The following is a 15,231-nucleotide window of genomic DNA, read 5'->3' on the forward strand; positions in this document are numbered from 1 at the left end:
TATCAAGTCCCTACGCACCACCTATTCATCGATTTCAAAGCGGCCTATGATACCATCGACCGCGAAGAGCTATGGAAGATTATGGACGAGAATGGTTTTCCCGGGAAACTGACTAGACTGATCAAAGCAACGATGGATAGTGTACAGTGCTGTGTGAAGATATCGGGTGCTTTATCGGACCCGTTTGAAACACGCAAAGGACTTCGACAAGGCGATGGTCTTTCCTGCCTCCTGTTCAATATTGCGCTAGAAGGTGTTATGAAACGGGCGGGCTTCAACATGCGGGGCACGATCTTCAATAAATCCAGCCAGTTCATTTGTTTCGCTGACGACGTGGACATTGTCGGAAGAACGTTCCAGGTGGTTGCTGAACAGTATACCAAGCTGAAACGTGAAGCAGATCGGGTTGGATTGAAGGTAAATACGTCGAAGACGAAATATCTGCTGGCTGGAGGAACCGAGCGCGATAGAGCTCGCATAGGCAGACGCGTGACGATCGACGGGGATGAGTTCGAGGTGGTGGACGAATTCGTCTACCTCGGATCATTGATAACGTCGGATAACAACTGCAGCAGAGAAATTCGAAGACGTATCATCGCCGGAAGTCGTGCTTACTATGGACTCTACAAGACCTTGCGGTCTGGTAAACTTCACTTCCGTACTAAGTGTACCATGTACAAGACGCTAATAAGACCGGTAGTCCTCTACGGGCATGAGACGTGGACAATGCTCGAAGAGGACCTGCAAGCGCTAGGAGTTTTTGAACGACGTGTGCTTCGGACGATCCAAGGACACATCCAAGGAACGGTGACGCATGGAGGTGTGATGTGATGGTCTGGGGGTGTTTTTCATGGAGTGGAGTAGGAAGCCTCGTGAAAATCGACGGAATAATGACGGCAGATTCCTACATTAACATCTTGCGGGAAAATCTGGAGGTTTCGCTGATCCAGACGGGCCTTGAAGAGAAATTCATATTTCTCTAGAACAACGACCCGAAGCATACTGGAAAGAAGACCAAGTCTTTCTTCCGGTCTTGTCGGATTAAACCGCTGTAATAGCCTCCTCAAAGGCCAGACATGAACCCCATTGAGAATTTGTGGGCGATTCTCGATGCCAGGGTTGAAAAAACTGGTGTTAAAAATAATTATTTTGAAGCCTTGGAGCGCGCCTGGGAAGAACTAGATCCACAACACCTACAAAACCTGGTGAAAAGCATGCCGAAGAGCCTCCAGCAAGTCCTTAAGGCCAAAGGAGGACACATTAACTATTAAATTGCTTTTTATTTTTCTTAAATCATATTTTCTGGGGCCAAGAAGGAAGTGGGCACTTTTTTTTGTCACTACTTTTTTTTCAATACAAATTGATTTTCGTTTTCTTTGAGTAAAATTCTTTTTTTTATCAAAATTTCGTAACTGAAACTTTAAAAGAACATCAAAAATAAAATATCACAAAAGATTTAGGTGTGTTAACTTTAATTTAAACCAAATCAATGAGAGAAATTCGAAAACTGGTGAGGTGGGCACTTTATTTTGTACGATTGCTTAATGAATAACATAGTGCTTACGTACAAACAATCTGAAATCCAGTCAACTCTCCACATCCCGATATCGAAGGGATCATCGAAATAAGGAGAGATCGAGACATATTATTTGATAAATACTAGATTGAAAATCGCTCCGTTACCAGGAAAATTAAAAACAAACAGACTTCATTTCGTCTTCGCGAATTGTTTCGAATCCCTAAAATCTAGTTTAGTCTAATGGGCATATGGACATATGAAGAGAAATCGGGAATGAAAACCACATCGAGATAAGGAGGATATCGAGATATGGAGAGTGAAAATGTATGCAGAATTAAGGGACCGAAAATATCATCGACATAGTGAGAGATATCGAGATGCGGAGTATCGACTGTATTTTCCTTTTTATTTATTTTAAGGGCCAGGATCCGTCATCAATTTAAGAACTTTCAAAATCTTTGTTGCTCACAAACATTATCATTGTTTGAAAAAAAAAAGGTTGTAGCAGTTGTAGTTATGCAGTACACTCAAAAAATCCAAACGTCGATGCTACGTGAAAAATCACGTGAGCTTTCATTTATATCACTATTGTCAATTTTACCTGACCAACGTAAGACTCGCCAATCGCTACGTGAGCCACACTCAAAATTTGTTTAAAAGTCACCGAAGTGTTGCATGAAGTCTACGTGAATTCCACGTAGCTTGTGTAAGGGCGACGTTGATTATTAGTGGAACTGAGTGGCTCATTGCCACTCAAATTTTGTAAACAAAAGTTTTCCTCTGACAGTTGGTACAGGTGTTAACATCGAGCAGAAATTGTAACATTTCAGTTTCGTGCATTTCGTTTTTAGTTAAAAGAAGTGATAAAACTGAATTGATATGGTTAAAAATGAAGGTAAGTTCTCCTATCGTATATTTTTTTTGGTTTACTAACATTCCATCGATTTCAGCTCGGATTTCAGGCAGCCGGCAAAAAACGGAACATACCGTTAAGACAAAAATATATTTTAGAATAAATAAATCGCAAACCGAATCAAATCAATAAACGTGTGCTATTCTATTATGTTTCAAATCGCTTTGCTTTATTTTCCTGAATTTCTGTAAAACGAAATGAAAACCCAATATAAATCCAAACCACTTTTGCATACCTATGAAAGCTATCGAAACAATAAGTTAGCTGTTACGTGAAATCTTAGTCACCTCGAACTCACCATTCACGTAGCTGTTACCTGAAAAGTGCGATGGAAAAAACTACGTATGCTTTCACGTAGCCTTGACGTTTGGATTATTTTGAGTGTAGCCTATAAGGTACACCGGGGCAACTTGTAACGGGTGGGGCAAGATGAAATGCGAAGTTTTGAATATGATGCCAAAATGGTATTAATAGATGAAAAATTGAAAAATTAAACGAAAATTAAAGTATTATACCAGATTTTGATGGATTTTTTTTTCAAAGTGCGCAGAGTAAGGGGTGGTTGGTTGGTTTGACTTTATTAACGAGATTTTTAGCCCTGGGCTAGTTCATCTCGGGACCAACGGCTTTACTTCCCTTCCGAAGGAAGTCGTCACTATAACTTTTTTTTTACGTCATAAGTGACTATGTCGGGGATGGGATTCGATCCCAGGTCCTCGGCGTGAGAGGCGAGTGTTCTAACCACTACACCAGGTCCGTCCCCTGTAAGGGGTGGTCACGGTATACCATGCTGAACTTGATCACCGATTTTCTAGAAGTAGAAGCTGATAGTGACTAAGTACCTTTTAGCTAGGAACTTTAGAGACCAAAATGCAACCGAACGGGAAAAAAGGGACCGCACGGGAACAAAGAAAAACAGGATAAATAAATAAAAGCAATTCAAATAGGAACCAGGAAATAAAGTTCCATAAGAATTTTTGAGAAAATCCATGAATATTTTTTTTCAATTACAAGTAGGGTCGGTGTTCCCTTAGTAGACAGTCCACTATGGTCCAGGAATCAGTTTTATGCGGAAAGATGCATTTTAAGCTATAGAATGAAACATTAGACAAAAACGGTCTTCTACAAAGTTGTTTGTATTAGTTGAGCCCTTTGTTTGGTTTTATTGAAAATTAGGGTGGACCACATTTTCATAGAAATTGTGTAACTAACTTTCTTATTTGTAGAAATTATATTATACATGCTGTAGCAAAGTTATAGACCATTCAATTTCAAGCAACTTTGCTGCCAAAAAAAGTTTTTTTGTATCTCTTAAATTGACCGATTTAGAGCTTTTTTTCCTGCAGTGACATAGGGTGGTCCGAACAAAACTGGTTTTCTGGCTCTAGAGTTTTCAATTCAAATTTCTCATCAAAGTAGTCTATGAAACACTTTTAGAACTTTGAAAAATGCGTAATTTGGTGAGTGAAGAAACTCGCTATCTCTTTCCGTTTAGGAGTTATTGTTGTTTTTCTCTCAAAAACATGCCTACTAGAAAAAACATGCCTCCTAGAAATTTGAATTGAAAACTCTATAGCCAGAAAACCAATTTTGTTCGGACCACCCTATGTCGCTGCAGGAAAAAAGCTCTAAATCGGTCAATTTAAGAGATACAAAAAAACTTTTTTTGGCAAAGTTGCTTGAAATTGAGTTGTCTATAATTTTGCTGAAGCATGTATAGTATAATTTCTACAAATAAGAAAGTTAGTTACACAATTTCTATGAAATTGTGGTCCACCCTAAATTTTCAATAACACCAAACAAAGGGCTCAACTAATACAAATAACTTTGTAGAAGACCGTTTTTGTCTAATGTTTCATTCTAAAGCTTAAAATACATCTTTCCGCGTAAAACTGATTCCTGGACCACTGTGCAGTCCCATATAGTCGCACTAGTGGCTTTTTACGGCCGTTTTGCTATAAATCGTTCCAAAATATTTTTTGACATGAAGGTCAGGAGCTATTTATCTAAGTACCATTGATACACAGCTTGATTTTGTAAAAAAAATGAAATAATTAGTTTTGCTTAAAATTTAAGCTCCCTTGCGCCTATAGTAAACTTATTGATCCTATAGTAGCATTACTGAGAGAAACTATTTTTTATTTTACGAAATAATTGAATAGACCATTTACGTCAATTTTTTTATTGGCTTACATGCTTCCTGTCATTTTACTAAACAAGCTTTCTTAAGAAACCGATGCGTTTTGAAGCATCTAACTATTGGAAAACAATGAAAAACTGGCGGCACGTTAGTTCTCCCCTCGGTCCCCTACAATTTATTACACCACGAGAAAACCCAGACCCCTTTTAATCCTATGTTTTTGCCAGCACGTTGTGGTGAGTTTTTGATCAGCTGGCATGAAAGATGATTTTTGTTTATGTTTCCATTCAGCATAATAAGCTTCGCGGGTTTCGCTGCTGGGTCACTGAAATCTCCGCGGAAACTGCCTCCAGGGTCTTCAAAGCTTCTGTTATGGTAGTCTATGGTTCTACCAACTTCTATATTGTGGTTGCTGTTGAGCAACAGTTACCTGATTTCTCCCTTTCGTGTCAACAAGGTTTAATGATCCGGAAGTTTTTCGATTCGAGGCAGCAGCAGCGCAAAGTGAAAATTTCCTTGCACGACTGCTGCTGCCTCAAGGCGCGAATCTTCCGGATCATCAGCCAACAATTTGTCAGCATGCGTAGAAAAACTGATAATACCGTAAGTCATTCTTAATGAAAACTAGTGGTACCGTAACTATTGAGAGGATGAATTTTGTTTTTTGGAGGTATTTCGAATCTGTGGAGGGAAATATTATACTTTCCCGCTGAAAGAAGATTTACAACTTAGTGAATGGGTGGCCAAATTCATTCTCAATGTTTTACAGCTGCTTGTTTTCCATGTTGTTCCCTTTATTTCAGGAAAATTGAGATCCGGCCGGTGAAAATGCTAAGTTGAGATCAGCAAACCAAGTTATTTGAAGTTAGTTTCGTTAGCGCTCTTGTACGGGGCGCCCTGACCGGGATCTCAGTCAGTCTGAGCGCGGACCTGATTTGACGTTTCCAAATGTAAATAAGGATCCCAATGCAGGGGTGGGATCCAAAATTACCATAATGTATTCCCATAGGGTTGAACAAACTGTGCCGCATCTCGAATTATTTTTCAAAATGTGGTGAGTTTCCATGTTTTCAAAAATTTGTAAGAAAATCAGGAGTGCATATAAACAAAATCTGAAAACGGTAACATTCATTAAAAATGATTGTCTTTCGAAGAAAAATACAAAAACTGGTGGTTAGATCTGACGGAAATGGTCTATTAAGAACTTTTTAGACATCAAACGATAGATTCAAATCCGCATTTTGTAAAAATACGGTTTTGATTTGTACTTTGCCAACGCCGTGATGCTAGTGCTACTATAGGAACAGAAATTAGAAATAGTGCTACTATAGGCACATGCGTTCCTATAGTAACACAAGCGGTAATAAACACAAACATATGAGTTTTCATATTTTTCCCACAAAGGCAAGATAAAAAGCTTTCAGATGATGTAAAAATGACGCTAGCGTTATTTTTCGATTTTATACGAATATTTGTTCTTAGCTATGTGGCTATTGGTACATCGACCCTATTGTTGCTTGTTTTACTTCAAAAAATTACATCGGAAGTCTATGCAGGTATTTGCCTAAAGTATTAATTTATTAATACTTCAACGGCCTTCTTAAGGAAATATAAATTTTCAATGAAATTAGTTCAAGATATCTTCAAAAATTCAACTTAATTTTTTTTTTAAGGAGAGCCCCAGAAATTACTCCACAGATTTGCCAAGAAAATCCTGGACTTCATTCAATGATTTCGCTAGGAGTTGATCCTAGATTTCAGTGTTGCGTTGCGTTGCGTAGTAATGGAGTAATTCGTAGATTGCATACTGAAAGCTTTCATGTTTTTGCTTTCTCAATCTTATTCCAATTGCTTATTGGGCTATTTTGGAATGAATAGCCATCCAATTAGAGTTCAGAGTTGAGAAGACATGAGAACTTCCATTTACAGCCACGCCCATCTTCTCCGTTACTGGAAAAAGGAAAGGATAATGATGATATGATATCTACTTAGCAAGAGGCCAGCGACTCACCGACGCCCTCAGAGATATCAAGGATGTAGATGGGTGGGAGGGTTTTTGAGTGAATGATGGTCTAGGATTCACCATAAGCGAGTGATTCGACCGGGTTATGATCGTTGGGAGTGGTATTGCTAAGAATGGTTATTTGCACTCCATAGTTATCCGATGGTCCAGGGGTTGGAACACCGAAATTTCCTCCTAGTGTTCTGGCTCTTATTATAAACTAGGCTTAAGCGCCATTACTCGCTCGAGTTGATCCTAGATTTCAGTGTTGGAAATTTTCAAGAACTCATGCGACATTTTCATCAGATTACTTAGGATTGTCTCCAGAATTGTCGTTCACCTTTTTTAAAGATATCAACCAAGAATTTCTCTAACCATACCTTGAGAAGTTAATTCAGTGATTCCTCCTGATTTCCCAAGCATGTTCTTAAATAAATTACCCAGACATTTTTGCAGGGGATTGTCAAGGACATTTTAAAAGCATTAATGGAGAAATGTTGAAAAAAATTGAATATAGTGCTATCTGATAAACTCTTGCGAGGATTTCTGAAAAACTCCCTAACTTCTGAGGAAGTTTAAGATGAGTTTGTAGGAAATAAAAAAAAACTGAATTCCTGGTTAAAATCCGGCAGGATTTTCTGGAGATGGAAGGTGATAGCTCTACTTTAACTCCAACGATACATTTCAAGAATTGCTGAGCATACACAAACATTCTGAGGTTGTTCTTGAGTATAGTAAGCCCCGTATAAATACACCATTTCTAAAATGAGTTCACACTTCCCGAATCGAAAATGCAGAGACCGGTTACCAGCCTGTTTTCACGCTTCTACTCACATAAATCCTGTGGAAAAGCGGTGAAATCGCAGCGAATGAATCTCTTCCCAAGGGTACATAAAATCATTCAATACATTACCTGTTTTCCCGATTCTAGTGCCAATGTTGCTCCAGAAAATCGACCAAGCAATGAAAGAGGAACCGTTCACGTTTTTGGTCCTGAGCAAACTTCTTCGAGCATTGGTTGAAGAGTGAAAAAAGTGAATCGTCTTGAAGTTGTCTAATCCATTCCACTTTCGAACATGGCTTTCTTTCACTTACACACTTCCAGCCAAGTGGTCTGCACCCGGAAGATGAACTCCAACCAGGACGTGGCCAAGATGAAGAAAATCCTGGGATCAACTACTGGCACAGTCACTTATGACGACACACTGCGAGCTTCGATTTCATGGAATCATGTTTCTTATATTTTCACTTAAATACACAAACAATAGAAGGAAAGATGTTGTGTTTCCTTGAGAACCGACAGTAGTTGTGAATTTCCCCTCTTTCTTCTTAGTTTTTGAATCCGCAGCTGCTGCGGCGACCACGAGCCTTCTCATACTTGCGTCCCTTCGATTGGACATAGGGCCGGGTGTTGGAGTGTGGCACACCAGGAGCACGTCCAAAGTGGGTGAATGCTTCACGGGCGGTGCGTTCTCCTTGCATCAGGACGGTGTTCTTTCCGGTAGGGGCAACCAGCGCCAGCTGATCGAAGGTGTAGATCTTACCTCCCCACTTCAGGATACGCTCACGGGCCTTTTCCGTCACACGCAGGGCACACACATTCATCTTCGGGCAGTACAGCTTGCGGTCATCGTTGGTCACGGTTCCGACAACGACGGCAATGGTGTTCTCATCCTTTCCGCGCAGCTTCATCAATTTGGCCACTCGGGACAGCGAAATTGGTGGCTGATTGGTTCTGCTCATGAACAGACGACGCAGAATGATTTTGTTGAACTTCTTGTGCGTTCTGCGGTACAGGAAGCGGTAGAGCTACAAACAAAACCAGAGAAAGCTTTCCATTAGAACCATGTTTACCATCGCATTGTAACTTCCTGTAGGACATCAGTTATCATAACCTCCGCCACAATCACGGAGTAAACAATGCACTGTTTCGAGCGATTTCACGCAACTTACCTTGACCAGCAGCCGCAGGTACACGTCCAACGACTTGGGCTTGGTACGGCGAACCTTACGGTCCCACTTGTGATTGATATCAATACCCTACGAAGAGAAAACAATCCATCCATTAGCGAGATCAACATTTTCCGGGTCGAAAACAGTGACAGTGACAAGTGCGAGACTCCGATGGTGAAGCCGGAGCCACATGCAATCAACATTTTGATTCGGAAATTTTGCACTTTTTCAACAAAAAATCACAATTTTAGCCTAAACTCCACTTTCACCGTCACTGGATTGTTCGATTCCTCAATTCAAATCACAAATTTCACGTATTTTTACCATATTTCTAGCTTAAAATCACAGCGAACAAATTTGCAAACAGAACGACTCTTACCATCTTCAAGACCGGAAAAAGAAAGAACCAGAGCTACCAACCGAAACTTCGACGTAGCTGTCAAAGGCGGTTGACGTTTCACGCGCGGAACCTCAATGCCCACCAAAAGTGATTGCGGCGGGCTTAACGGTGGCGGGTGTTGATATTGTTGGCGGGATGCACCCGCGAAGATTGCTACACAGCTACTGAGTTGAAAGTAATGTTGAAAAAGAGCCAGAACTAAAATTAGCACATGAGCTAAAAATACCAGCTTTTTACGCTAGGCATGCTATAAAATCTTTGACAGAAGCTGACTACCACCACTGAACTGAAACTCGAAAATAAATCCTTGGTAACCCATCACTCACTGAAATAATTTTCGTTTCTTTTCTGTCACTCAAACTAAAATCTAATTCCGATTTGCATAGATAATGCTTTAATTGGGTCCTAAAATGTTTAATGAATTCTCGTTTTTATTCAATAATACGAAACACGGTCGTTTGCGAATACCCTTTAATGGGTAAAAAAATACTCATTTTGGAATAGCACCAATATCTGTCAGAAAGCGGGTAAATTCAGAAATGTAAAAAGGGTAAATAAATACCCATTACAGTAAAGCAACTGTAGTTTGAAAATGGGTGTTTAAAAACCCATTTATGGGTGAAAAATAGTTGGAAATCATGTATAGTAATTTGAAGCAGCTGTGCGACGCAGTATACGAATGGAAAATGGTAGTTTATTGTTTGTAGGTTTTACTTTTAGTATACAACGTGTTTACCGATGAAAGCACTTCACTGGTAAGTTGTGAGCGTATTGTATTAATACAATTAATTGTGTTAATAAAAACTAATATTTTGATTTATATATTTTTTTTATTTCATGAGTTATGATTTGAGGTTATAATTATTTATATCTATTAATCGCAAAAAGGGTAATTTTTTACCCTTTTATTTTGACAAAAAGGGTAAATTTTTACCCTTTCTGTGCCGTGAGCTAGATTTACAAAAAGGGTAAAAAAATACCCATTCATTGACAGAAACCGCTTTTACCCGTTAAAGAGTAAACCGTGTTTACTCTTTAAATGTGGAGAGGCACTTCTAGCGGAAATGGGTAAATTTTTACCCATTAAAGGGTATTCGCAAACGACCGTGAAGAGCATGTTCTTGCAACTACTTTAGCAAGTTTTCCCGCTCATATAACGGCTATATCATTTTTTAACTTCAATTTTAAAAATGGTTCCAAATATCAACCTTGACACTTGTGATCTTGTTTGACATTCACTTTTTCGACAAAAATGCCACAGGGCATATAGTTTTAACACTGGGGTTGTTCTTAACTGACATTTCGGAAGGGACACGGAAAACAAAATATACCCAAAATTCGAGTTTAAGCCAAGGGGTGCGACAAAATCTCAAAAATCATAAAACAAATGTTTTTTGTACTTAAACCAATGAAAATCATTTAAAAATTGAGTAAACATGTGTTTCTGCCCTAAACTTAAGCGTTTGGTAATAAAATTGAGACAGGGCTTTAGGATCCTATTACCAAGAAAGAGTTCCAGGTTGATTTTCATTGGTTTAAGTACAAAAAACATTTTTTTTATGATTTTTGAGATTTTGTCGCACCCCTTGGCTTAAACTCGAATTTTGGGTATATTTTGTTTTCCGTGTCCCTTCCGAAATGTCATTTAAGAACAACCCCAGTGTTAAAACTAAATGCCCTGTGGCATTTTTGTCGAAAAAGTGAATGTCAAACAAGATCACAAGTGTCAAGGTTGATATTTGGAACCATTTTTAAAATTGAAGTTAAAAAATGATATAGCCGTTATATGAGCGGGAAAACTTGCTAAAGTAGTTGCAAGAACATGCTCTTTCGTATTATTGAATAAAAACGAGAATTCATTAAACATTTTAGGACCCAATTTCCAGCTTGTCCGACAGAATTTGCTGGCTGTTGGCGGCTCTCTTGTTTGAATGTGATGGGTAATGTCATGGTTGATCGTCGTTTTGGTACTACTCCCAAATCGGTCGTCACTATTCTCTTGTCATACACTTTGATACGCGAACCATTTGCTGTATGTAGATCGCACTTCAGAATGGTACGACTGAAGTAGATAAAAGATCATTATTATAAAATTAACAGAACGATTATTGCCGCGCTTTCCAAACTCGTTTTTTCGCAGCGCACCAGATTGTTGCGAGCTTGCTTGAAGATGAATGAAAAAGCGATCCGACAAACGGAAGGTGCGCCGCGAAAACCGAGTTTAGGAAGCTATGAATTATTGTATTTGCAACTGTTAATTAAGATAGTTAAGCTAAGGGTTGGCTATAGTATATAACTTTTTAGATAAGATGGAGTAAAACACGAACGCGAAGTAATGACCTTCCATCCCATCTTCAAGAGCTTCCCACAAGCACAACACTTCATTCTGGCACTTTAGAACGTCCTTGTTGTAACTTGTTCACACAAGAAATCTGCCTCGACCGAGTTGGCAGAACGCGCCCATACCCCTTTCTGAACCAAAGGAAAGGGCCAATAACGAATAAAATTATTTCCGCAAATTGGGTCCTAAAATGTTTAATGAATTCTCGTTTTTATTCAATAATACGAAAGAGCATTTCTTGCAACTACTTTAGCAAGTTTTCCCGCTCATATAACGGCTATATCATTTTTTAACTTCAATTTTAAAAATGGTTCCAAATATCAACCTTGACACTTGTGATCTTGTTTGACATTCACTTTTTCGACAAAAATGCCACAGGGCATATAGTTTTAACACTGGGGTTGTTCTTAACTGACATTTCGGAAGGGACACGGAAAACAAAATATACCCAAAATTCGAGTTTAAGCCAAGGGATGCGACAAAATCTCAAAAATCATAAAAAAAATGTTTTTTTGTACTTAAACCAATGAAAATCATTTAAAAATTGAGTAAACATGTGTTTCTGCCCTAAACTTAAGCGTTTGGTAATAAAATTGAGACAGGGCTTTAGGACCCTATTCAAACAAAATTTTCGTTTGATTGACATAAAAAAAAAACAATGAAATTTTACGGTTCGTCAAAGCATGCTGAGGATATATTTTCAAGTTTCAGTTCAGTGGTGATGGTCAGCGTCTGTCAAGTATTTTATAGCATATTGTTTTATGGCGAGCGCAAAAAGCTGGATGAAGAGATCTTGAGATTACAGCTATTAAAGTAGGAACCACATATTTCCTAGCACCAGTACTAAGATTCTTGTGAAATTGCGGTGGAATTTTGATGCTCCCCGTGTGTTTTCTTAACAGCATGTTGAATATCAGAAATTCTAAGTGTTTCTATGATATTCTCGTTATTTCTGTGGGGTTTCTGATAGTATCCTTGGAATTTTCAGAATTTAGAATGTAGAGATTTTTATGGGAATTGTAGTGACTCCATTGGTAGAGTGATCAAAGTTGCTGATTGAGGTATCAGTCAGTTAGCTGCCCAGTTGAAGGAAACATCTACCACAGAGAAACAGACGTAACACTTAGAACAAATCGCGATCAAAATCATAGTCGCGAAACCATGTACGCCCAATGCTAAAACCACTGTAGTTGGCCGATTGACCAACAGGCGGCGGTAGTGTGTAAACGTCAAACACGAACAAAAACGACGCGAGCGCTGCGGGTGGTCGATTGACCACCCGCCATATATTCGAATCGATCGTTAAAAAGTTGGTCGATGGACAGCGATGAGAGTGTGACGTCTGTTTGTCTGTGCATCTACTGTATTGGGTGATATGAATAAAAAACATTGAACTTTACTACATGTAGCATCTACTCAAAAACAAAATCCACAAAGTTTACTACACTTTTGGTATGAATAAAAAACTTTTCGAACATATAGTACTTAAGCCCTAAACGCAATGATTGCGGAACGGCAACGGAAAGCGGAACCGGTTCGCCAGCATGAGCTATAGCATGCTTGTCGACTCAGACATGGTTCACTTTCGTTCGTTGACAGCTCAGTCAGGATGGTGTGATTCATGCTGGCGAACCGGTTCCGCATTCCGTTGCCGTTCCGCTATCATTGCGTTTGAGCCTTTACTACTTTCGAACATGAGCGGTGACTGAAGCTGCACGTTAAGAAATTTCCATTCAGAATGCAGAGTGATTCTGCACGTAAAGAACAGTCTATTCAGAGTGACGCTTAAAATTAATACAATCACGCATATGAAGGAAATGCATGGAATCTAATCGATTAAGCGACAATTTGCACACAATCATGAAGATGCTGTAATTTGACAATATTTGTAGTGTAATTTTGCGATTAGTCTGGTATTCTCTTTATGTCTATGATTTTATGATGATCATACATCAAAGAATTTTCTGGGTGGTTTTCGGTCTTCGCCAACGCCAATTTTTAATTTATTTTTTTTGATATTAGCACAGACAAACAGACGTAACACTTAGAACAAATCTCGATCCAAATCATAGTCACGAGGACATGTACGCCCAATACTAAAATCAGCGTGTTTGGCCGACGGGCCAACAGATGGCGGTAGTGTATAAACGTCAAACACGAACAAAAACGAAGCAAGCGCTGCGGGTGGCGGATTGGCCACCTAACATATTTTTGAATCGACCGTTAAAAAGGTGGACAATGATGAGAGTGTGACGTCTGTTTGTCTGTGATATTAGCTTAACATCTATGAGGAGATGTTGAGATTACAGCTATCAAATTAGGAACCACATATTTTCTAGCAACAGTACTGAGATTCTGGTGAGATTGCGGTAGAATTTTGATGCTCCCCGTTTGTGTTCTTAACAGCATGTTGAATTGCGGAAGTTCTAAGTGTTTCTGTGATATTTTCGTTATTTTGGTGGGGTTTCTGATAGTATCCTTGGAATTTCTAGAACTTAGAATGTAGAGATTTTTATGGGAATTGTAGTGATTTCATTGGTAGTCGTTAGAATTCAATGAGGATCTCCCCTAAAACACCTGCGTTACCTTTGAAATAATTAAAATTCTTATCGATTTCACAAAAAATCCCATTGAAATCTTTAAAATATTTACCGACATTCAAAAGGTTTATATTAAAGCTTTGCTTTGAAATTCCAACGGAACTGGAAATCCGACATCCCTATCGGAATCCCAAAGTTCCTACAGGAATTCCGGAATGCCAAAGGAAATCTCAGATTCTCAGTATTTACACGTAAAATTCAGAATTACATTATAAATATATGAATTCCTACCAACATCCTAAAATTCCTAGAAAATAACATAATTATCGTAATGCCAGAATTCACTCGGATATTACAAATTGCTACTGCCGGTAATTATACCGGAATCTCAGCATTGGCGGGGCGAATGTTTTCGTAACCTAAGCAAAACTCAAAATACCTTCCGAAATATCAAAACTTATATCGTTTTCCCATGATTTTTACTCAAAAGTAAATTATTCCATTCAATTCCGCAATCTCAAAGCATGTGTAGCAACCTCTGAAGCTAACTACCAGTAGCTTTGTAGTAAATGCTACCTTTATTCATAGCAATGCGTTGTTTGTAGTATGTTCGAAAGGTGTAGAAAGGAAAATGACACAAACATGTTCCACTCGTGTTCCACATATAGCGTTTACTACCGAGAATGTAGTAAACTCAACTTTACTACATTTTATTCATACGGCCCATTGTATTTCTTTATGATTTGCAATCGGATGTGGACGGGCTAGCCTCGCTAGGATCTGCGTGGCCTTAGCGGACTAGCCTTTCAACAGAAATTCCAACTGAACTGCACTCAGGCAAATAAATTAACGAATTTCATACATTTTCCCTTATGAAGCATTGAAAAATGTATAAAAACCTATTTCAAAAGGCTATTATGGATTTCATACCGTTGAAATGATAACCATAATTGATAACCTAGTTAATTATAATAAACGTTCACGAATTTCATTGCGCGCCTTATGATTTCCATTGCGGTCATTAGTCATTTCCTTAATGATACCTTCTTTCATAAGGCTATTATAGATTTCATATTAGTCCAATGAAAACCATAATTGCGCAGCATGTTAAACCTCATTAACGTATATCAATTTCATTAAGCCACCTTATGAAGCTCATAGCTCTCATTAGTGTGAAAAACTCATAAGGTTGTTATTATGAAAATTTACAAATGGAAGCATAATTGGACGCTGATTGCGGATTCATTTACTGAAGCATAATATTTTTTTAAAATATTCTAAAAGGTAATAAGTTGGTAATTTTTCAGAGGATTTGAAATTAATACGGATTTGAATTTTCAGGTATAATTCCATTGACAGAACAGTCATTCGACTGGAAAGCAGCATAATCGTTGACATTCCACAAATTGCAGTCAACTTTTTT

General features: G+C 38.5%; 1 protein-coding gene across 2 annotated transcripts; it reads right to left on the reverse strand.

Annotated features, from left to right (window-relative positions):
- Nucleotides 1–7,787: 7,787 nt before the first annotated feature.
- On the reverse strand, nt 7,788–9,008 carry LOC5570675 (60S ribosomal protein L18). 2 transcript variants are annotated; one of them, XM_011494753.2, is made up of 3 exons: nt 8,907–9,008; nt 8,528–8,614; nt 7,788–8,383 (listed from the first exon to the last, which is right to left on the reverse strand). In XM_011494753.2, exons 1-3 carry the CDS (start codon nt 8,907–8,909, stop codon nt 7,904–7,906), a joined length of 570 nt encoding a protein of 189 aa, XP_011493055.1. In that variant the 5' UTR covers nt 8,910–9,008; the 3' UTR covers nt 7,788–7,903. The 2 variants fall into 2 exon arrangements, with proteins under 2 accessions (XP_011493055.1, XP_001659268.1); XM_001659218.2 differs by lacking the exon at nt 8,907–9,008 and adding an exon at nt 8,852–8,897.
- Nucleotides 9,009–15,231: the final 6,223 nt, after the last annotated feature.

The sequence above is a fragment of the Aedes aegypti genome, chromosome 2, assembly GCF_002204515.2.
Source record: "Aedes aegypti strain LVP_AGWG chromosome 2, AaegL5.0 Primary Assembly, whole genome shotgun sequence".
NCBI lineage: Eukaryota > Metazoa > Arthropoda > Insecta > Diptera > Culicidae > Aedes > Aedes aegypti.

Coding starts and splice junctions, on each gene's coding strand:
- LOC5570675 (XM_011494753.2), bottom strand. Junction 8,384..8,527: donor ACCTGCGGCTGCTGGTCAAG/GTAAGTTGCGTG, acceptor TTTTGTTTGTAG/CTCTACCGCTTCCTGTACCG.